This window comes from Nematostella vectensis, chromosome 4 (assembly GCF_932526225.1).
Source record: "Nematostella vectensis chromosome 4, jaNemVect1.1, whole genome shotgun sequence".
Classification (NCBI taxonomy): Eukaryota; Metazoa; Cnidaria; class Anthozoa; order Actiniaria; family Edwardsiidae; genus Nematostella; species Nematostella vectensis.
This window is the reverse complement of record NC_064037.1, coordinates 6,038,755-6,062,224: the sequence shown is the minus strand read 5'-3', so window position 1 is coordinate 6,062,224 and position 23,470 is coordinate 6,038,755. Positions and strand designations below refer to the sequence as shown.

At 41.0% G+C, this 23,470-nt stretch overlaps 2 protein-coding genes across 3 annotated transcripts; both read left to right on the top strand.

The window, feature by feature from the left end:
• The first annotated feature begins 219 nt into the window (after positions 1-219).
• On the top strand, positions 220-11,794 carry LOC116603933 (organic cation transporter protein). 2 transcript variants are annotated; one of them, XM_048726235.1, is made up of 9 exons: positions 220-906; positions 1,664-1,810; positions 4,798-5,078; positions 6,908-7,153; positions 7,725-7,859; positions 8,134-8,213; positions 9,239-9,344; positions 9,652-9,724; positions 11,135-11,794. In XM_048726235.1, exons 1-9 carry the CDS (start codon positions 607-609, stop codon positions 11,372-11,374), a joined length of 1,608 nt encoding a protein of 535 aa, XP_048582192.1. In that variant the 5' UTR covers positions 220-606; the 3' UTR covers positions 11,375-11,794. The 2 variants fall into 2 exon arrangements, with proteins under 2 accessions (XP_048582192.1, XP_048582193.1); XM_048726236.1 differs by lacking the exon at positions 1,664-1,810.
• A 98-nt stretch (positions 11,795-11,892) lies between these two features.
• LOC5498862 (organic cation transporter protein) lies at positions 11,893-17,828 on the top strand. Its single transcript, XM_048726234.1, has 11 exons — positions 11,893-12,004; positions 13,244-13,589; positions 13,777-13,923; positions 14,360-14,640; positions 15,102-15,347; positions 15,694-15,828; positions 15,914-15,993; positions 16,207-16,315; positions 16,471-16,543; positions 16,638-16,933; positions 16,967-17,828. Exons 2-10 carry the CDS (start codon positions 13,290-13,292, stop codon positions 16,875-16,877), a joined length of 1,611 nt encoding a protein of 536 aa, XP_048582191.1. The 5' UTR covers positions 11,893-12,004; positions 13,244-13,289; the 3' UTR covers positions 16,878-16,933; positions 16,967-17,828.
• The last annotated feature ends 5,642 nt before the right edge of the window (positions 17,829-23,470 follow it).

The following is a 23,470-nucleotide window of genomic DNA, read 5'->3' as shown; positions in this document are numbered from 1 at the left end:
CATTTATTGACAGTATAAGAATTCATTTTAATGAATTGGATAACAAAACAATTATTTTACAGATAGAATCTGACACAATATTTTGATCTTTATGAGTTTGATCACAGGTAGTCCAGGCTCACGCGAGTGTAGGTTTATTACAGAGTTTCTATGAGCGAACAAATTTCATTGAAATAAATATTCTGATTTGAGAATTAAACAGTAGCATGACGTTGCTGCTACTCAAACCCGCCTTTATTTGCCATTCTAAGCTGCTTTAGCCGCTGTGAAGAGGGCGACGGGAAAAATTTGCAGCGGCTAAAACAGCTTAGAATGACAAATAAAGGCGGGGTTGAGCAGCAGCAACGTCAAACTACTGTTTTATTTTTAAATCAGAATATTTATTTCAACGATTTTTTCGCTCATACAAACTCTGTAATAAACCTACTGAACCTACACACTCGCCGTGAGCCTAGGCTACCTGTGGTTTGATAAGGGAAGGTCAACTAGGAGGCGTCCGTATAAAATTACAAGGGTCTGATTACAAAGCGCTCATAGAGTAGCGATAATCCCAGTACAGTCGTAGAACACCGTATAGCAGATAACACATTTTATCTTATCTCACAAATGACAAAAATACCCTTTGCAAATATAACTATGGAAGCCGAATCACAGCGGACAGCTTGCACGTTTGACGATATCTTCAAGCACGTCAACTCGTTCGGAAGATACCCACAAATGATGTACTTTGCGTTTAGCTTTGGATTTATTTTTACCATGGAGGGCCAGTTTAGCGGACTGGTATTTCTTATGGGGACACCCCGGTTCCACTGTGCCACGCCCAACATCACTTGCTCTCCAAATACGTGCTGCAACAACTGCACGGAATACGAGTTTGATGGGCCGATGAGAACTACGGTATCTGAGGTAGGCAAGGAGGGGGGGTGAATCAGGACGGAGCTTGCTTGCTTCCGTGCGTCTTTTAAGGGCTTTAGAAACCGACAGATGGGGTATCTCCCTAGTCCCTGTACGATTTCGCAGCAACCCTGGTTTCTCGATTGTTCTCACTTGATTGGTATTGTACCTAGTCAAAGTGTGCTCGCTTGAAGTCTTCTCCAGGGACTTTAGCTTGCTGGAGTATTTGAGTGGTAATTTGATACCTGAACTTCAAATATTACGTGACCAATCAGGCCCGTAGCCAGAATTTTGGACGGGGGAGAGGGGTTCGTTTATCCATTTAGCGGACCGAGATAGTTCGTCCTAGCTTGCAGTGGTACTCAATTTTCCTTCATCAGGGCGGACCTCAAATCTTGTGGGGTGGTTCTTCTTCCGAACCCCCGACCCACCCCCCCTGGCTACGGGTCTGCAAGTTGCCAACCTTTTATTTATTTATTTATTTATTTATTTATTTATTTATTTATTTATTTATTTATTTATTTATTTATTTATTTATTTATTTATTTATTTATTTATTTATTTATTTATTTATTTATTTATTTATTTATTTATTTATTTATTTATTTATTTATTTATTTATTTATTTATTTATTTATTTATTTATTTATTTATTTATTTATTTATTTATTTATTTATTTATTTATTTATTTATTTATTTATTTATTTATTTATTTATTTATTTATTTATTTATTTATTTATTTATTTATTTATTTATTTATTTTTTAGTGGAGCCTAATTTGTGGCCGAGCATACCTGGGCACTGTTCTGCAGGCGTGTGATTTCTCGGGGATGGTTCTGGGATCGTTAATAAGTGGTAATTTATCTGACCGTCTGGGAAGAAAAAAGTGGTGTCTGTACAGCGCTATTATTTTGGTGAGTGGTGTGTTTTGGTAAGTGACGTGTTTTTGGTATCTGACGTGTTTTTGGTAAGTGATGTGTTTTTGGTAAGTGACGTGTTTTTGGTATCTGACGTGTTTTTGGTAAGTGATGTGTTTTTGGTAAGTTATGTGTTTTTGGTAAGTGATGTGTTTTTGGTAAGTGATGTGTTTTTGGTGAGTGATGTGTTTTTGGTGAGTGATGTGTTTTTGGTAAGTGATGTGTTTTTGGTAAGTGATGTGTTTTTGGTGAGTGATGTGTTTTTGGTAAGTGATGTGTGTTTGGTAAGTGATGTGTCTTTGGTAAGTGATGTGTTTTTGGTAAGTGATGTGTTTTTGGTAAGTGATTTGTTTTTGGTGAGTGATGTGTTTTTGGTAAGTGATGTGTTTTTGGTGAGTGATGTGTTTTTGGTAAGTGATGTGTTTTTGGTGAGTGATGTGTTTTTGGTAAGTGATGTGCGTTTGGTAAGTGATTTGTCTTTGGTAAGTGATGTGTTTTTGGTAAGTGACGTGTTTTTGGTAAGTGACGTGTTTTTGGTGAGTGATGTGTTTTTGGTAAGTGATGTGTTTTTGGTAAGTGATGTGTTTTTGGTAAGTGATGTCTTTTTTGGGAGTGATGTGTTTTTGGTGAGTGATGTGTTTTTTGTAAGTGATGTGTTTTTGGTGATGACATGTTTTTGGTGAGTGATGTGTTTTTGGTAAGTGATGTGTTTTTGGTGAGTGATAGATGTGTTTTTGGTAAGTGATGTGTGTTTGGTGAGTGATGTGTTTTTGGTGAGTGATATGTTTTTGATAAGTGATGTGTTTTTGGTAAGTGATGTGTTTTTAGTAAGTGATGTGTTTTTGGTAATTGATGTGTTTTTGGTAAGTGACTTGTTTTTGGTGAGTGATGTGTTTTTGATAAGTAACGTGTTTTTGGTGAGTGATGTGTTTTTGGTGAGTGACGTGTTTTTGGTAAGTGACTTGTTTTTGGTGAGTGATGTGTTTTTGATAAGTGACGTGTTTTTGGTAAGTGATGTGTTTTTGGTGAGTTATGTGTTTTTGGTAAGTGATGTGTTTTTGGTGAGTGATGTGTTTTTGGTAAGTGATGTGTTTTTTGGGAGTGATGTGTTTTTAGTAAGTGATGTGTTTTTGGTAATTGATGTGTTTTTGGGAAGTGATGTGGTTTTTTTGGAGTGATGTGTTTTTGGTGAGTGATATGTTTTTGGTAAGTGATGTGTTTTTGGGAAGTGATGTGTTTTTGGTGAGTGATGTGTGTTTGGTGAGTGATGTGTTTTTGGTAAGTGATGTGTTTTTGGTGAGTGATGTGTTTTTGATAAGTGATGTGTTTTTGGTAAGTGGTGTGTTTTTAGTAAGTGATGTGTTTTTGGTAATTGATGTGTTTTGGTAAGTGGCGTGTTTTTGGTGAGTGATATGTTTTTGCTAAGTGACGTGTTTTTGGTGAGTGACGTGTTTTTGGTAAGTGACTTGTTTTTGGTGAGTGATGTGTTTTTGATAAGTGACGTGTTTTTGGTAAGTGATGTGTTTTTGGTGAGTGATGTGTTTTTGGTAAGTGATGTATTTTTGGTAAGTGATGTGTTTTTTGGGAGTGATGTGTTTTTGGGAGGTGATGTGTTTTTGGTAAGTGATGTGTTTTTGGCCAGTGACGTGTTTTTGGTGAGTGACGTGTTTTTGGTAATTGATGTGTTTTTGGTAAGTGATGTGTTTTTGGTAAGTGACGTGCTTTTGGTAAGTGACGTGTTTTTGGTAAGTGACGTGTTTTTGGTAAGTGATGTGTTTTTGGTAAGTGATGTGTTTTTGGTAATTGATGTGTTTTTGGGAAGTGATGTGTTTTTTGGGAGTGATGTGTTTTTGGTGAGTGATGTGTTTTTGGTAAGTGATGTGTTTTTGGTGATGATGTGTTTTTGGTAAGTGATGTGTTTTTGGTGAGTGATGTGTTTTTGGTGAGTGATAGATGTGTTTTTGGTAATTGATGTGTGTTTGGTGAGTAATGTGTTTTTGGTAAGTGATGTGTTTTTGGTGAATGTGTTTTTGGTGAGTGATGTGTTTTTGGTGAGTGATGTGTTTTTGGTGAGTGATGTGTTTTTGATAAGTGATGTGTTTTTGGTAAGTGGTGTGTTTTTAGTAAGTGATGTGTTTTTGGTAATTGATGTGTTTTGGTAAGTGGCGTGTTTTTGGTGAGTGATGTGTTTTTGGTGAGTGATGTGTTTTTGGTGAGTGATGTGTTTTTGATAAGTGATGTGTTTTTGGTAAGTGGTGTGTTTTTAGTAAGTGATGTGTTTTTGGTAATTGATGTGTTTTGGTAAGTGGCGTGTTTTTGGTGAGTGATGTGTTTTTGATAAGTGACGTGTTTTTGGTGAGTGACGTGTTTTTGATAAGTGACTTGTTTTTGATAAGTGACGTGTTTTTGGTAAGTGATGTGTTTTTGGTGAGTGATGTGTTTTTGGTAAGTTACGTGTTTTTGGTGAGTGATGTGTTTTTGGTGATGTATTTTTGGTAAGTGATGTGTTTTTTGGGAGTGATGTGTTTTTGTGAGGTGATGTGTTTTTGGTAAGTGATGTGTTTTGGTAAGTGATGTGTTTTTGGTAATTGATGTGTTTTTGGTAAGTGAAGTGCCTTAATACAGATTGATATAAATGGCTCTGGTTCACGCTTTAGCCGTGATTCAGTTTAGGCGATTTTCCTCTCTTGTAACGAGTGGGGAGGAGGTGAACCGAGAAGAGGGAGGAAAATCGCCTAAACTGTTATGGATCACGCCTAAACGGAACCAGATCAATCAATGACAACAACTTCAAGAAATTGGCTCTATTACAGATATATTCGGTACACAAATTATAGACAATATTCGATACACGAACATTCCATCTGGTTTGCCCGTGGTGGCAGTTTGTGACGATTTCCTGTCACGTCACAATTTTAATAACCCACCACAGAAAGCCCAATCGTCTGGAACCAACTGAGACAAAAATTTCGTTCTTTTTTCAGCTCATTAGCAGCACGTCTTCTTCATTTGTGGATTGCCCATCGTTCTTCGCGTTCTTGCGGTTTGTAGTGGGTATGTCTACGATAAGTCTCGCATTGGCTCAGTACACCTACTGCCTCGAGGCAGTCGGGCCTGAATGGCGCACGATGGCGGGATCCGCTCAGGGCTTCTTCTGGAATGGTAACAGCGTCCTTGCCGTACTAGCAGCCTACCTAGTACGGTACTGGAGAAACTTAATCCTTGTCTACAGTACTGCTTTGTTGCCGATCCTGTTTGCTTGGAAGTGAGTGAGGGCTATAGTTACACATTACGTAGCTAGGCTAAAGAGATTGAACAGGGCTTGTGATTGTGTTTGTAGAGAAACCAAGGGATCTGGGACGAGCATGTGTATGAGATTACTATTACTCTAGCTATTATGTGACAGCTAATTGATTTTTGAACGCGATAAACGGTATTTGCGATTTCTACGCAATAAAAAAGGTCAAACCCGCTTACGCCCCGATGGTGGGAAAGAAAGATATAGATATAGGCCACAGCAGGTTCTGTTATGCATTATCACTACATTACTATTGCAACACACTAACTCCAAAGAGACGCAAGCGTGAAAAAGACCCAGATATTTTTCAGTCTACATCTCAGCGAGCTGTGGCGTAACCGACTAAGACAGGCCTGGGATCCCGGTTATTGCCTCCCCATTAATGCGCGGGTACCTCAGGTCCCTTTGTGTTGTACCGTTCGCTAGATAGCGGTGCTGGGGCCGAAATCTCTAGCCTACCCGTAAAGCTTTATGCTGCCATACGGTGTTTCAGTGCATGTCTGGAAGTATGGTGTATTTTTTCCCCATTTTGTCTTATCTGGAGGAGGTTCGATCCTAGGCCAATGATCCTCGTTTCTTTTTTTTTGTTTCTTACTTCTTTCTCTTATCACCGGACTGATATATGTATATTAACTATAAATTATTTATATGGCTACGATAGTACGCGCGCTGTGATTGGCTAATTTGTAGTCGTGACATTCCCGTTTTGCCCGTCTCTGAGGGCATTACGGAATTCCGTATTGCCTTACGAAAAATTATTTCACAATCTTTTGGTTTTTGATATTTTTTCCACTTTCAAACTGCAAAACGAACGACAGCGAACATTCGAGTAGCGAATTCTAAAACCCAGAAGAAACAGAAATGTTTAATCAGCGGGCCGTCTTTTTCCGTATTCGGAGCTGGATATTTTGTGAGTTTTTTTGTGTTGCTTTGTTCGGTTGCACGAATTTCGCCAAAACAAAATCGACCAAAAAACCAAAGCCACCAAAAAAAAAACAAGAAACAAACAGGTCTTAAAGTTGATAATGTGAGAGGACGAGCACTTTGAGTCGGAGTTTTATTATCCTGAAGAGATTGAAGAGGAAATTTTTGACAAAAAGAAAAACAATAAGATCATGAGCCGCCACCGATAGCCAAAAAATACAAAGATTAAGTTATTTATATCGGATAAGCAAACAAATGGATAAATAACAGGGGTGTGAAGACCCAGAAATGTCTCTTTAATATAAGTACTACCTGTTATTTGTGAATGCAATATTTCTATCAAATCAAAACGCCGCACAAGCGATTGGCCTTTTCATTTTAACTTACTTCAGAAGTTTTTTCTCTACATACCGTGGATTTTTCGAACTAAACAGTCCATTCATGCCGTAAAGACTGACAACTCAGCTTTCTTTGTTATTGTTTGGATCAACTTCACCTATGATAAAACCTGTAGCTTCCAAGAATCGTCCAATTACTACCAATTACTTGTTGTTGAATCTTTTCACTCATTTACATTTTTGATTTAGCAGCGCGCGAGTGTTTCTTGTTTTCCCGCCTTTTTTAAATCGATCGATAAACTAATCGATATTCGCGCGAAAGCGAAAGTTGATTTGTTTTCTTGTCATTTTTATTTCAAAAAGCCATATAATAAACAACTTACTAACCTCGACCGTTCGGTCATACCGGAAAATATCAAACCTCGGCTTTGGCGCATCGACCTCGCAAAGCCTCGGTCGATACGCCAAAGCCTCTGTTTGATATTTCCCGGCATGACCTCACTCTCGGTTAGTAAGTAGTTATTAACGCTTCAGATGGATCCCCGAGTCCCCTCGCTGGCTGGTTGCCCATGGCTACGTGGACGAGGCGTATTCCGTCATCATGAAGTATGGACCCAAGAAAGGAAAAGAATCCGTGGACTCAGCCGCTTTGAGGGACTTGATACAGAACATCCACCAGGATCAGATAAAGGAAGAGAAAGAGGCGAAGATTTATAACTATATGGATTTGCTACGTGGAAGAAAGCTAAGGAAATGGTCGTGCATACTCTTTTATCAATGGTAAAAAGGGGCGGACCTGTCTTGATTTTGATCTTTGTAGCTAGTCTCGTTGTAGATACCGTAAAATCTCTTTTAAGCCTAATAACTTTATTGTGAGTCCTTCTCCTTCTCCCTATAAAGCCTCTTTCCCTTCCACAAAATGAAAATGAAATGTTTAACACGAGTATTTCCCTATGCAAGCGCGTTCCCAGGGATTGGCCATGGTGGTGTTGGTGGGTGGGTGGGGGGAGGGGGGTTGGGTTGGGTTGTGCGCAGTCATAGGTATCATATGGTAAAAGCATAGTATTTGAAGATTCCTTTATAAGAAATGACCCACTTTTTGGCCGCCAAGGGGGTGGGGAGGGGGGGGGGGGTGAGCTCTCACCCTGCGCCCCTTTTGTATGCGGCAGCTATGAATTATTTTATTGAGTGATTATATTGCTTATAAGAAGATCCTACGTGTCTTTTGTAATAATAAAGACAGCTTTTATACACAAGTTTGAAAGGGCACATACTATTGAAAGGGCCAATAGTAGAAAGAGGCAAGCGATGTCCGCCTCTGTCTTGTTTAAAAACGAACGTTTCGCCTTAGGTTCAGTGTTGCCCTGGTCACGTTTGGAATGTACTTGTTTGTGGAGCAGCTTGCAGGAAATTTATTCGTCAACTACACCATCATGAGGACTGTCACCACACTGCGTGTTTTCATCAACTGGATTGTGTACGGAAAGTGAGTTTCTTGGCCTAACGACTTTTACCACATTCCTAGAATCTCTTTACTTATTCACGTGACACGCTTACGTGAACATACCAAACAAAGCACATTTGACTTATTGTAAGGTGGGGAACCCCGAATGGGGGAGGGGGCATCAGTCGGCCCATAGGAGGGGGGAGGAGGGGGTTTACCTCCTGCTCCCGCGAAAACATCGTATTTCCCCTTACAAGAAAAATAGCAAATTAGGGAGAATGCATGATGTGATATAAAGTTTTGTGCCTTTTTATAGGTTCGGGCGGCGATTTAGCCACGGCGTTTTCCAAGTCATGACTGGTCTTATTCTTCTCCTTATTCTTGCTGTTTACAAAGGTAATTGATGACGGTGATGGTGATGGTAGTGGTTGTTATGATGATGATGGAGGTGGTTGTGATGATGACGGTGGTGATGACGGTGGTTTAGATGATGATGGTGATGACGGTGGTTTAGATGACGGTGGTGATGACGGTGCTTGTGATGATGACGGTGGTGATGACGGTGGTTTAGATGATGATGGTGATGACGATGGTTGTGATGATGACGGTGGTGATGACGGTGGTTTAGATGATGATGGTGATGACGGTGGTTTAGATGATGATGGTGATGACGGTGGTTCAGATGATGATGATGGTGATGACGGTGGTTTAGATGATGATGGTGATGACGGTAATGGTAGCAGGCGTGTTCCCAGGATTGGCCGAAGGGATACGCAGTCATAGGTATCACATGGAAAAAGCTCAGTATTTGAAGATACCTTGATAAGAAATGACCCACTTTTTGGCTGCTAAAGGGGGGGTGCGCGCACCCCCCTGAGTACTAGTTGTGATGATGGTGGTGATGACGGTGGCTGCGATGATAACGATGGTGATGGTAGTAGTTGTGATGATGGAGGTGATAGCAGTGGTTGTGATGATGATGGTGGTGATGACGGTGGCTGTGATGATAACGATGGTGATGGTGGTGGTTGTGATGATGATGGTGGTGATGACAGTAGCTGTGATGATGATGGTGGTGATGATAGTGGTTGTTATGATGATGGTAATGGTAGTGTTTTTGATGATTAAGGTTGTGATGACAGTGGCTGTGTTAATGATGGTGGTGATGGTGATGGTAGTGTTGACAGTTGTTGATAACACTGTGGTAGTGATGATGAAGATGAAGAATTTAGTGGTCCGTGGTGGAGATAAAGATAACGTTTGTGAAAATATCAACAATGAGGGTCGTGATAATAGCTATTAATGGTAGCGGCTGTTAGTGTTGAATATGATAACCAAGAGGATATGGTGGTGGTAAAGAAGATGGCAATGATTATGTTAATGACGATGATGATTATGTAAACACGACAATTACATATCAGACTACCCAAAAGTGACGACCGGTTTGGGATTAGCTGGATCAATTTTGAGTGCAAACTGGAGTGGTCTTTACCTCATCACATCTGAAATATACCCAACCGTAATAAGGTAAGTATTATTTGTTAACTAACAAGTCTAAAAAAGATCCCTTATCTCTTATAAATCATGTGACCCCGTAAAGATGATCCAAGATTTCGGAAAAAAAACCTATGATCCCAATATTTTGGAATATTGACTCCCGACTCCACCAACATAAATGTGTTTCCAGATCAAAAATAAATCTCTGTTCCTATCAGCCTATACGTTGTTACTAATCGAAGCAACTAATAATTACTGAAAGTACTCTTGATGAATGATTATAGTAATGTGATAGAATTATAGAAGATCTACTCATACTAACGCATTGCTTTACCAGGAACTCGGGGCTAAGTGCGGGGTCTACGGTCGCTCGAATCGGCGCTGTGCTTTCTCCCTTCATTGTTATGACTGTAAGTTCTTAGAAGAGTTCACAAAAAAAGCTTTAACTGGCCTCTAACTATTGCAATAAGGGCACAAAAAATATTGACGGAATATTGGGAGGCAGCCACGCCCCTATTGGCTATTAAATATTGGGGGGGCACATACCATCAGTCCCCCAGCCACGCCCCTATTGGCTATTAAATATTGGGGGGCACATACCAGCAGTCCCCCACCACGCCCCTATTGGCTATTAAATATTGGGGGGCACATACCAGCAGTCCCCTACCCCCTGCCACGCCCTATTGGCTATTAAATATTGGGGGGCACATACCAGCAGTCCCCCACCACGCCCCTATTGGCTATTAAATATTGGGGGGCACGTACCAGCAGTCCCCCACCATGCCCCTATTGGCTATTAAATATTGGGGGGCACATACCAGCAGTCCCCCAGCCACGCCCCTATTGGCTATTAAATATTGCACGTACCACCAGTCCCCCACCCCTGCCACGCCCCTATTGGCTATTAAATATTGTGGGGCACGTACCAGCAGTCCCCCACCACGCCCCTATTGGCTATAAAATATTGGGGGGCACATACCAGCAGTTCCCCCACCACGCCCCTATTGGCTATTAAATATTGGGGGGCACTTACCAGCAGTCTCCCACCACGCCCCTATTGGCTATTAAATATTGGGGGGCACGTACCAGCAGTCCCCCAGCCACGCCCCTATTGGCTATTAAATATTGGGGGGCACATACCAGCAGTCCCCCAGCCACGCCCCTATTGGCTATTAAATATTGGGGGGCACATACCAGCAGTCCCCCAGCCACGCCCCTATTGGCTATTAAATATTGGGGGGCACGTACCAGCAGTCCCCCACCATGCCCCTATTGGCTATTAAATATTGGGGGGCACATACCAGCAGTCCCCCAGCCACGCCCCTATTGGCTATTAAATATTGGGGGGCACATACCAGCAGTCCCCCAGCCACGCCCCTATTGGCTATTAAATATTGGGGGGCACGTACCAGCAGTCCCCCACCATGCCCCTATTGGCTATTAAATATTGGGGGGCACATACCAGCAGTCCCCCAGCCACGCCCCTATTGGCTATTCGTAAATCTCTGATTGGTCAAGGGTCCATGTGTTATTAGAGGAAACACTCACGCTTTGCGTCAGTATTGTAACGTTGTAGTATAAAAGAAATAGAAATCATTTTTTATGCGTCTGTCACCCAACTCAACTGCGCCTTGTTGCGTAATTTTTGTTCATTACACGCTGTGACGTCATTTGTACATCTATTAGAGGAAGGACACACACAAAAATGTGATCTATTTGTTAAATATATCCCGACAGCTGAGAAAAATAACAATTATCTTGTCACTCAATAACCCTCACTCTTTTTATATATTGCATTGCATTGCTATCATTTATTGCAGGGTCGTCTTCCGGGCTTGAGTACGGCTTTTCCGGTTTCCATATTTGGCACCATGGCAGTTACCGCTGGCCTTTCGACGTATCTGCTTCCAGAGACGCTGTTCTTAAAGATGTGCCAGACGATAAAAGAGACCGAAGTCGCTCAAGAGTATTATGGGCTACCTTGCTGGGGGAAATCGCGGGATACAGATGAGCGGGCTCAAGCAGAAATAGAAGGAAAAGAAGAGATAACAAGGCTTTAGACAAATAGAGATATAGTATTCAGACAATTTATAGATTATTTTTTAGGTGAGGGGGTCCCGGACCAAAGTCGAACTTTTATACTATCGCTATAATGTCTTAGAAAGGGTTCCGGGAGGAGTTGTCTCGCTCAGGGAGGTGTTCCTACTTTTACAGACACCTCTCCTGTATGGTAGGTCATAGGTAAAGCTTAACGCACTTGTCGTGTTGTTAATTATCCTAATGAAAAGCAGTAATTTTTAATATGGCGTCGCAGACGGCGTGGTTCCTGGGGGGCCATGCGCCCGTTTTTGCGCTCGCCCCAGGAACCACGCGGCTCAAAATACAAGATGGCGCCCGATCACTGTTCAGAGATCAGAAATAAAAAAATCAGAGATAAAAAATCTAACCTTTAGTGTAATAAATCATGAGTTATGAACCTACTTGACCTATATTGCTGATGAATTCTGTCATCGACTTTGTCTGACACGCCAGCATTAGGGGACGGTACATTCTCAACACAGCGCGGACCTCAGTTGGGGCTCCGATAGAACATTACGTGTTGTCGTTAATGTTCTAAATCTCAAAACCAAAACCAGGCCAAGATCAATTTTTTTGAGTGATCTAGCGTGAGCAGGTTTAATCAGAAAAAGGTTGGTACCATCTCTCATATCGTGCAAAGAAGAGCTCATTTGATAACTAACGGCGGTAACAAAAATCCCGGCCCTTGGCTAGAAAAAAAACACATCAAATTTCCAAAGGGACAAATTGAGCAACCCAACTGCCGCGAAAAAAATATTGAGCAGCAAGAAGAAAAAACTATTTTAATTTTCCTTCAGATTCCCAACGATGGTCGGTCTCTGAAAGTCTGAGATGTTATTAATTGCGGCATATTAGCTTGTTAATGTACAGCAACATTTTGTGTCCTTTAGACGATAAACCAAGCGAGACCTATAACTTGGTCTTACTCTTTATACATGTTAAGATACATCTTTTGTGCTTTTAGGGGGAAGGGGAAGCTTTATATAAAAACGTATGCATACATGTCTACATGATTATGCTTGTTTAAACATCTAGAACATAAGAAAATGGAATTTGAAAGCTGAGCTTTCATCATCAAAGAATCAAAATGTGTCAGGTCTAATACCACGCTTGGTACTTCCCAAGCGTCAATCAGACGCTTGAGAATCAGGCCAACCAATCTCAAACTATCAAATTTTTCTTATGATTTTTTTTGCGTTACGTCACTCTTCTTCATGTATCCAAAAATAGAGTGACAAGAGCAACACAACGGATTCCATTTTCTGTTAACAGTAATAATTATAGACTTCAACTGAACAAGATCTTTGCTCTCTTGCAAGAAAAAGCACTTAAGCAGTACCGCCATTGTACCCTTATGTATAATATGGAGTGACGTGGAGAGATTGCTTGAAGTTAAAAGCGTAACGTCTTTCCAAGTCACTCCAACATTAGACAATAAGACAGAACTACAACACAAAAATGACGAGCACACGCATAAAATCAACAAAAACATCAAAATAAAAAACTTTTAATGCAATTAGTCCGAACCCACTTGACCTAATATTGCAGACTTTTATGTTTAAAAACAAAAACAAAGGAATGGGGCCCCCAAGAATTGATGAATTCTGTCATCGACTTTGTTTGACACGCCAGCTTTAGAGGACGGTGCATTCTCAACACAGCGCGGACCTCACTTGGGACTCCGATAGAACACTACGCCTTATCGTTAATCTCCTAAATCTCAAAACCAAAACCAGGCCAAGATCAATGTATCCAAAAATAGAGTGACAAGAGCAACACAAGGGATTTATTTTTTTTTTCTGTTTAATAATTATTTACTTCAAATGAACAAAATATTTGCATTCTTGCAGGAAAACGCACCTAAGCTGCAAACCATTGTCGAAAACAAAACATAAAATGGACGACAACGATTGGGCAATCTCTGGGCTTAAGCCTAACAGCATATCGACCAAGCAAAACCACTTTGACGACATCTTTGCTCACGTGCGCTCGTTCGGCAGCTACCAGAGAACGCTTTGGGTGGTGTTCTATTTCCTCATGTTCCCAGTCTGTGGGCAGTTCGTCTCTGTCGTGTTCGCATTCGGGACACCCCGGTTCCACTGTGCCACGCCCAACCTCACTTGCTCTCCAAATACGTGCTGCAACAACTGCACGGAATACGAGTTTGATGGACCGATGAGAACTACGGTATCTGAGGTAGGTGGGAGGAGGGGTGAGGTTAGAGGGAAATGAGGGAAGGAGGGAAGGTGTGGAGAGGAGGTATCAGAGGGAAATGAGGAGGCTAACAAGTAAACAACATTGCAGCTAAATGGAGTATGAATTTCAATATTTAGTTCCAAATGAACCTTTAAAAAGACTCAAGAGACAAACTGTTTTATTTCAGTGGAATCTTATTTGTGACCGCGCGTACCTGGGCGCTACTCTGCAGTCCTGCTTCTTCGCGGGCATGCTGATCGGCTCTCTGGTCAGCGGTTTAATCTCGGATGCCTGGGGCCGAAAGAAGTGTTTCTATCTCTCATACGCCCTCATGGTAACAATAGTTCTATCGGTCGAGTCGATGTTATTCGATTAATTATCCAGGGAGGGTGTGTGTGTGTGTGTGTGTGTGGGGGGGGGTGTGGGGGGAAGTGGGGATTCACTTGCTTGTTTGTGTGTAAGCACTGACGCTGAAGTTGATACCACCACACGGGCCAGGGTTTATTTACGTCTCCCGATAGAGAAAGGCTTTTCTATAAGAAACATTCACCTGTCTAGAGGGGGTCTTTCTTGTCATTGGGGTCGCTGACACAAATAACAGGAAAGGGAGGGGAACGAGGCTGAGAACATTTCATTTTCTTTTGAGGCTTTGCCCTGTGCCATTCTAATCCGGAGTATTTTATGGCTGACAATATTCTAATGATGTTTCCAATTTCACCTTGTTACCCTAGATTGATCCGGTGACTTTTTTACGATTGCCACATTTCCAGGTCGTAGCGGGTGTTTCGTGCGTTTTTGTCGACTGCATCTCCTTCTTCGCCTTCCTTCGTTTTGTCGTCGGAGCTGGCACGGCTGGGGCTATGTTATCAAGATACGTACTTATCTGCGAGTTTGTGGGTCCAAAAACTCGTACTCTCATTGCTATCTACGGGGGTTTTACATGGATGACTACGGAATTGGTGAATTATGCAGTAGCTTTCCTTGTTCGGGACTGGAAAATGTTACTTTTGATTTACACAGCTCCTGGTGTACTGGCGATTTTCCTTTGGAGGTGAGTAGGGGGGAAGGGGTACGATACAGAAAAATGAAGAAAGTCATGGGGTCTTTATATGTTTTTTAATAAAATGGGGAGGGGGACAAATGCACTCAGAGCCACACATATGTTTGAAGTTATTGAAACAAGTTACGGACAAAGGGATCCTGAAATAAAAATGTTTTCCTAGCTAAATTTTTTGCTAAGTCAGCTAGACTTAACTATGTCATCTAATAAACTTTGCTTTATAGGGAAACGTGGTAGGAAAACAATGTTCTTGTGTTCAGCCAATCAGTGTGGCGTGCCGTTTTCCAGCCATAGTTTTCCCGCAAAAAATGTTCTTCCAGTGTATAATCACCCGCGGGTCTATGAAAAAAAAATTAGGTGGTATTATAATGCCCTTATACACTCTTGGATGCCCTCTGTATGTCCGGAGTCAATACATTCCTCGAAATGACTTACGCTAAAACACTTTGCAGATGGATCCCCGAGTCCCCTCGCTGGCTGCTTGCCCATGGCTACGTGGACGGGGCGCATTCCGTCATCATGAAGTACGGGCCCAAGAAAGGAAAAGAATCCGTGGACTCGGCTGCTCTGAGTGACTTAATACAGAGCACCCGCCAAGATCAGATAAAGGAAGAGAAAGAGTCAAAGAAATATACTCCCCTTGATATGCTAAGAGGGGAAAAGCTAAGAAAGTGGACTTGTATAATCCTCTATCAATGGTATCTAACAACGACGGCACGCATCCATCTCATACCTTTATTATTGATAGTATTTACACCACTTTGACCAAGGTATCTAGTTGTTTTTCATAGAGTTAAAGTTCTCAATGGCCAAACCGACTGTTCTCTCTCTTGAGTGAATCCAAAGTTTCGTCGATTGTGATCCTGAGACTTTCGTTACAGGGGGTGGGACATTTGGGGAGGCTGTGTACCACGACTTTCTTAATTATTAGATCATACGGGTTGCCATAGTGATACACGAAATGGTCTATGGACTATCTTCGTAATGTCTTTGTGTTGTTTTCGGCTTATATATATATATATATATATTCTTCTGTAATTGTAGGTTCGCTGTGTCGCTCCTCGGATTCGGCACGTACATTTTCGTATCCCAGCTGGCAGGCGACATCTACACCAACTATTTTATCATGAATGGCATTGGTTACATCAGTTTACCAATCACATGGGTTCTCCTGAAGAGGTAAGGGCTCTGCATTGTTCAGCTTTCATCATTCCTGTTTGTCTATGAAAGCTATATAGGTATATAGTATTGATTGCTTTTTTAGAGTGGGAAGAAGGCTGACACACGGGTGCTGTGCCATCACTGCGGCTGTCATACTGTTTATCATGCTGGCCATTCATAAGGGTAAACATGAAGCCTGTTTGTCTGGGTTTTTTTTTTATTTAAGGGGTTTCTAGAACCTATTTCTCGTTTCAAGAGCCTGTTCTATTTCTGCACAAAAAAGGCGAGCCCTGATGAAGACAGGCCAAAAACTCCGAGAATGCTCAATGACAAAGCTTGCTTAGAAATTTGTGCCAATTCTAAAAAATAACGATTGCTATATGTCCTCAAATCCAGATTACCCATTGACTACAACTACTATGGCAATAGTCGCTTTGGTAATTGGTAACATGAACTGGGGCTCTATCTATCTCGTTACTTCTGAGCTTTTCCCAACTCTTTTGAGGTAAGGTAAAGTCACGATCAGTACCGCACTGACAACATCAGTCACGCAGCGTCACCATCACAATTAGCACATAAAGAACACGGTTTCTTCCAAGAACCTATATTCATCATGCGAGTAAAATTTATCATCGTCTCCATCTACTGTCTCTTCCACAGGAACATCGCCACTGGAGTAGGTTCTACGAGCGCTCGCGTTGGAGCCATCATAGCTCCGTACATCGGAATGACCGTGAGTAACGTCACAACCAAATACTGTCTATGCTTTTGACTTGATTTCTCTAGATCTATGCATTTGCTTATTAAGTCAAATCTTTAATAATCAGGCACAGTTTCCAGGTCTCTCACTGGCTCTCCCGGTCACAATATTTGGCGCGGTCGCTCTGCTGAACGGTGCGCTCTCCTATTGGCTGCCAGAGACGCTGTTTGCCAAAATGCACCAGACGATCGAAGAGGCCGAGGCCGCTAAAGATTATTATGGGATACCTTGCTGCGGTAGGAAACCGCTGATTGAAGAAGAGGACACAAAGGAACCCATAGAACAGAAGCTTACCCATCAACTCTAATTCTTTCATCAATCCTTTTTCAAAGTTGTATACAACTTGTTACTGGCTAATTACTTTTAAGTAAAAAAAAGTTAAAAGTTTTGTCTTAAAAGTTCTTTTTGGGATTCCTATGTTTGCCGTGTGGGGAGAGGATCTGGGGAGATCCAGCCCAGAGGCCTTTTAACCACAGCTAACCCAAATCTTCCCAGGAAACCTAAAAAAGACAGGGAGAAGGGGACTAAGACTGGAGTGCTTGGTGTGGGGTACAATGCTTTACTTGCTAAACCAAACAGTTTTGTCTTACTATGCTTTACTTGCTAAACCAAACAGTTTTGTCTTACTATGCTTTACTTGCTAAACCAAACAGTTTTGTCTTACTATGCTTTCTTTTTCGCGATATTTTTATGCATTTTAATGTTCCTTTTCACAGTTCTTGATCCCCTTAGACAGATTAGGGAGGATCGGATGGGGATCCAGGACACCGTTGTCGAGTTATCCTCCCCTTTCTTTGCGGCCAGCCTAGTATGGTACTATGGTTGAGGTGGAGTATGGTCCTTGTGGATCCGTCCTTGTAAAGAGGCATTTTGTTTTTACCCCATAACGCTCCATCGGGTATTTATATTTTCTTTTACCCGATAACGCTTTATCTGGTATTTATATTTTCTTTTACCCGATAACCTGATAACGCTTTACCGGGTATTTATATTTTAAATAACTTTACCCGATGAAATGTTACCGGGTATTATGCTTTTAATCTACTCCAGATTCATCGGGTATTAATAACCTTTACCAGATATCTTTTATTTATACCTGGTGGCCCTAAAGCTCAATTGATCCGATAGATCTAGATATTTCAGGAAAACATATTTCAGATTTTTTTAAAATTGATGTATAAACGACCTATATACAATATTTGCATGGTTATCAATACTTAAGATTTAAAAACAATACATTTTTGGCTCACTAGAAAAAGGTAAACTCACAAGAAAAAGGAGGTCTTGGTGGGTATCATTTTCATATACTCGGTTAGTTTTCTCTGAGCTTGCTTAGCAAACTCTGGTCATGCTGATGTCAAAGGGGGGTGTGGGGGTGTGGGATGAGTTCGAGTGTCAGACCCTATTATCGATCCCTTAAGAATATACTGAGACGATAAAAAGAGTGCCTGATGCAAATACTGTAAAGTTTTCATGTTCGAGGCCCATATTTTGGGACCACTTAGATTGGCTAGAAAACAGTGCTAAATGTTAGGAAGTGGAATAGTACGTGTTCCTTCCTCCTTAAATATTTTGGATTAATTTTCTTTGCTACCATATCGTCAAGGACTATTGTTTCTCATCATATAACGTGCATTTTAACAGAAAGTAGTCTCCCACTTCCATTTCTTCTAGTTAGCATTTTTTTACACATTCTTTCCTCGGGTTTTTTATGTGGTCTAATTCATATCGCCCGCTCTCGATAGTTTATCGCACTAATCCTTAGTGTCGTGAGGGTAATATCCTTGATCATTGTAGTGGATGTTCAATAGGAAGGGTCCTAAAACGTAATGATTATAAACTTTTTTTTTAAAGAACTTAAAAGTACGTAGCCATGGTAGGTTATTTTTATGTCAAAATTTTTTGTCGTCATTATATATCTCACTGAGCCACTTCTCAGGGTCTGGATGGCGTTAACCGACTAGCGACAAACGGCTTAAAATTATCTGACTACCGACGAAACATGAAAAAAAACTAGTGACAAAAAAATATTTGCCGACTACCGACATTTTATTATTTCCTGTATTTTTACTCTTTACTTCCATCTTCAATCTACTTAAATTCGGCCATTTCAGAATCAGCACTATGTATTATCTGTTGCATCAACCTTTCAGTCAATTATTAATCCATAATTCATTTATTATTAATATGTCATTAATTACTAATCCATCCTTAATGTTTAATCTTGTTTATACATGAAATTTAGTACAAAAGCGACGTACTAGCTAAGATTCACCGACCACCGGCAAAGACCGATCATTCTTACCGATTACCGACAAATTATGGAAATTTCAACTGACTACCGACATGCAGATGTCCCCCCCCCCCCAATGCGGACCCTGACTTCTGAAAAGTCTTTTAACTTGATAAATATTATTCAAGAAACTCTCTTTATTTTTTAATTCATTTTGCGTTTCCCAGACTTCCCCAAACGCTGATTAAAAGAATATAAATTCTTCTACTATGCTAACCCAATATATGGGTTTGCTGTTATCACATACTCTATGTCAAATTGATTCAACGTAGTATAAAATACTGGACATGGTAATTTACGAAGGATGAACAGGCCCTCACAAGGACAGCTTTAAAACGGTCTCAGGAAGATCACTAAAATAAATGGAATAAGGTGGGACTTAACATACAGCCTTGTTTAACTCCGACAGAGCATTTTAAAAGCTTAAAAGCTCTTCCGTGATAATGCCCCTATTTTTGACATAGGCATCTCGCTGGTATACTGCCGAGGGGATGATGAAGAAAGGACTAGCTGACCGCTTGGAGGGAGGTACCAATTTTATTCTTCTCGACAACAGGGTTGTACACAAGAGTAAGAATACTAAGAAAGTGCGACTTTTTTTTAATTGATGCGACTTTTTGTAAAGTGTCATTGAAATTTGAGCTCTTCGTCCCTGAACTGATACACAGGGCAATGATGATCAAGAAAAAATTATCTTAAAAAGCCAAAATCTGGTTATGTGCACTTCGGCCTCACGTTATTTGTGTTTTAAAAATCAGTCCGTAATACAAGGAACCTATAGCCACTGAAGAATTGTGTCTTCTCTCTATATCTGGAATTGCGCGGTTTCCAGGTTTTTTCGTCATGTCTCTCTCTACACAGAACGGCCCGTCTTCTGCGGTCCAGCCGTGCAAGCTGTTTTTCCTTTTTATGTGTATTTTTAAACTCATTTTGATTGAAACTGGACCACAAGAGCGCACCGCGTAGTTTTATTAACTTTTGTTACCTCTATCAGTTATCGGTTAAATATGACAAGTCCCTTTTTGGTTATGTAGACCAGTGCGGAACATTACCATTTTTGGTTGTATTTGATAAACAATCTGATTAACCAATCAGAGATAAGTATTAGTATGCCCAGTCTCACGCGGACACGCCTCAACCTCAGAATAGAAAAACAAAATGGCGGTTTCGTCGAATGACTAAAATCATGTTGAACGCCGCTTTTTAACTCTCTGCTAGCAGTGATTTCTTCTTATCTGATTAAGCAAGGATTTCGCTGACTCAGTGCGTTAGATAAATCCTATTTGTGTTGTTTCTCATCGGCAAGAGACCTCATTTGAAGGGTTATTCTTACGACTTCAGCTAATCGTACTGTAATGAACGCGGAATGATCACCAATTATTTAGTTGTACGCTTCTTCGAGTCATACAACTGCACAGAATTTCCCTGGATTTATCTTGCTTTCGCACTCGGAATGAAGACACTCCAAGAAGAAATTTAAGCTTGGATATTGAAACTAAAATGAAACTCATACAGAATGGCAGCGAGTCTCATAAAAAAAATTAAGCTAAATCGTATACAGATTGGCCGCGAGTCACTGTTTATTGTATGCCATTAAAAGACACTACATGAAAGTACTATGTTTCAATGTTTATATTTATCCTGGAATAAATAGATTTGCTATGATCTTTAAATCTCAGGGGTGGCAGTCATTATACATTGCTGCATTAGTTTGCTATTACTCGATGTAAAAAAAGTCAAATGCTCACATTATGGCTTTTTATGAAATGTATTCTGAGGGGGAACTTGTTTGAGGGGCTATGTAATAATGTGCTTATTCAATGAGGGGTGTATGTATACCTCGGTGTAAGAACCATCCCCAAAAGACTTCATTCGCTGTTTTTATCATGATTCTTTTTAACAAACAAAGGAAGTTTTGTAACACAAGTCGTGCACAATACACAGGTTCTAACACCAAGGTAGAGCCATTGAGGGGTATTTCATTGTGTGTGCGGACAAATGGGAAAAAGGTATAGAGTGTAAACTAGGGTGAGGAAAAAGCATGGTAAGGGCAAAGGGGTGTGTCACATGGGGTGTGCTGACACAGGTTGTGAAGACAAAGTAAACTTGTACCAGGTTTGATTACTAGGTCTTGGAGATTATAGGAGAATGGGAGTGTAGTCATACCCTGGGTACCAAAGACTCCAAGCTTCACTAGAGCAGATATCATATGGAATATATATATTCATATTCGGTGATACTTCAGGCCCATTTTCTTTCTGTGCCTACTGCATAGAGTTTGTTGTCTTTTTTTATAAAAATGGAATAAAATTGATTTGATCTAATAAGCAAATCTGAGTGTTGAAGCTCCCTTATAGCAAGATTTTGTATGTTTGGGGTATATAGAATTTAGGTTTGGGTATTTGTTTGGGAGGTAAGTTTCTATGCTTGGTATATTTTATGTATAGAACTCAGGTTTGGGTATTTTGGGGGATGAGCAGGGAGGGGGCTAGTAATTTGTCAAAAAGTTCTTATCGCAATTGCTTATTTTCCCTTATCATGCTCCTCTACCATTAGATTCTAGAGGGGGGACTGGTTTGAGTGGCTATGTAATGCGCTTACTCAATGAGGGCTATTTTATGGTGTTTTCAGACAAATGGGAAAGGCATAGGGTGTAAAATTAAAGGTTGAGAAATGCATGGTAAGGGGAGAGAGGTTGTGACACAAAATACACATGTAAGGTCCTGTGTATTTTGGGCACCCGCCCTCCCCTCCTACAATGAATAAATTGACCATTGTGGTCCTCCTAATCCCCCACAGACCCGTAGGTAACGTCCCTAAAGATCAGGCGCTCAGTTGCTTGGTATGAGCGTCTTTATAGGTAATTTTGACAAACGTCCCTATGTGTCACGTCCCTATGTGTCACGTCCCTATGTGTCACGTCCCTATGTGTCACGTCCCTATGTGTCACGTCCCTATGTGTCACGTCCCTATGTGTCACGTCCCTATACGTCAGGGGCGGCGCTACGGGTATAAAAGGTATAGTATTTTACTAACTGCTATCCCTTAGGGCTTGTTCAATTTTTTTTTCTATTTCTGCTAACCGTATAGAGGGTCTCACGCTCGTGGAGCATCACATTCTGATTATAACTAGACATTAATGTAGTCAGACAAAAGATGTGCTCGATGGTGGCCTATTATATGGACCGCAATTAAGAAAACAGAAAATAGTTTTTTTTAGTGCTCGGGTCGAGCAATTGCTTCAACCAGACCTAATGCGCTAATCCTTTACGGATAAGAATTGCTCTCTTGACCGCACTCAAAGTGCTATCCCTAAGGGTTAAAATTTGTTTTCCGACGATCAGGCCACCGTCTTTTTATGGGAGTCTCGGCTCCGGTTGAGAAGGCTCATGTTTACGAAGAAACAATCTTTCTTGAGGCTTTTCCTTTTGATGTGCGAGTGAAATCTACCCTTATCCTCGGAATAAACACACATACGCACAAATACATGGAGAACATTGTATTTCGACCTTGTAAGCGACTAAGATACATCCGGAGCCTGATAAAGCAGTAGTAGTTGTAAAAAATTACTTATCTGATAACACAGCCCAAGTTTTCGGGTATTGCTGGCGCTGGACCCGGGACTGATGACGTTGGTCGAAGCAGTAGCACTTTATTGAGATCTTGTCCTTAAGAACTTCTCCCTTCGCTGGCGTACCTTATCCTTCTGCTTTTTCTCCGTGCGTTTCTCGGATCGGTAAAGCCGCTTTTTATCATCCGTATCAGACGCGAGGTCGTCCGAAATGTACTCGTTCACGGTGGCCCAACCAAACTCGCTCTTTTCATCAATTTTGATGATTTTCATCCTCCTCCTGACTAGCTCTGTGCCTTCCAGAATCCGTCGTTTTGCTGTTTCTATAGAACGCGTTTCAATATTCGCAGCTGCGTCCTCGAGCTTCTCCATAACCTGCGCGCAGTGACCCAGTTGCTGTTGATTTCCTTTTGATTTACAAGGTCCCTTTTTGCCTTAAGCATAGCCCGTTCTACGCGTGTTCCGTTTTGCTCTGATAAGGCTTTCGCAAATGTATTAAGCTTTTCAATCGATCAATTGCGAAAATTGCATAAGGGATGAAGTGGAAACATCTTCCTCTGTGTGGGACATTTTCGAAGTTTAGTCTTTCCACTGAAGTTTAGTCTTTCCACTGAAGTTTAGTCTCGTCGCTTACGTGTCGAAAGCCAAAGAATGAACATGACAAACTCACACTATTTATACCGAATACACAGCGTGAATTACACACATACCAACACTATGTACACTTGTACACCTTGTACACCAACACTAGTACACTAACAATAGATTCCTTTCGAAACGTGCAGAATACAAATAACTGCTAAACTGCGTTATCGCAGTTATTTATTTATTCTGCGAACTACGCGCATGTTTTGCAACTTGCTCAGAAAATCTGCCGATCAAAATACCAATGTTGCGCCGCATGCATATCAAACATATTCCCCACGGATAGTGTCCTTCGTATGCATTGCCTTATATGGGCATTGATGCCCATATTTAGAAGAGCTAAAGTTTACCCGCTCCCTGATCTCCATAAAACATGGTGAAAAATGCTGAT

Bases quoted from the DNA above. Each gene is read 5' to 3' on its own strand.
- LOC116603933 (XM_048726235.1), top strand. From the start codon at position 607: ATGACAAAAATACCCTTTGCAAATATAACTATGGAAGCCGAATCACAG. The intron at 907-1,663 runs GTAGGCAAGGAG...TTTATTTTTTAG, and splicing joins TGAGAACTACGGTATCTGAG to TGGAGCCTAATTTGTGGCCG. The intron at 9,725-11,134 runs GTAAGTTCTTAG...CATTTATTGCAG, and splicing joins CTCCCTTCATTGTTATGACT to GGTCGTCTTCCGGGCTTGAG.
- LOC5498862 (XM_048726234.1), top strand. From the start codon at position 13,290: ATGGACGACAACGATTGGGCAATCTCTGGGCTTAAGCCTAACAGCATA. The intron at 15,829-15,913 runs GTAAGGGCTCTG...TTGCTTTTTTAG, and splicing joins ACATGGGTTCTCCTGAAGAG to AGTGGGAAGAAGGCTGACAC. The intron at 16,544-16,637 runs GTGAGTAACGTC...TTTAATAATCAG, and splicing joins CTCCGTACATCGGAATGACC to GCACAGTTTCCAGGTCTCTC.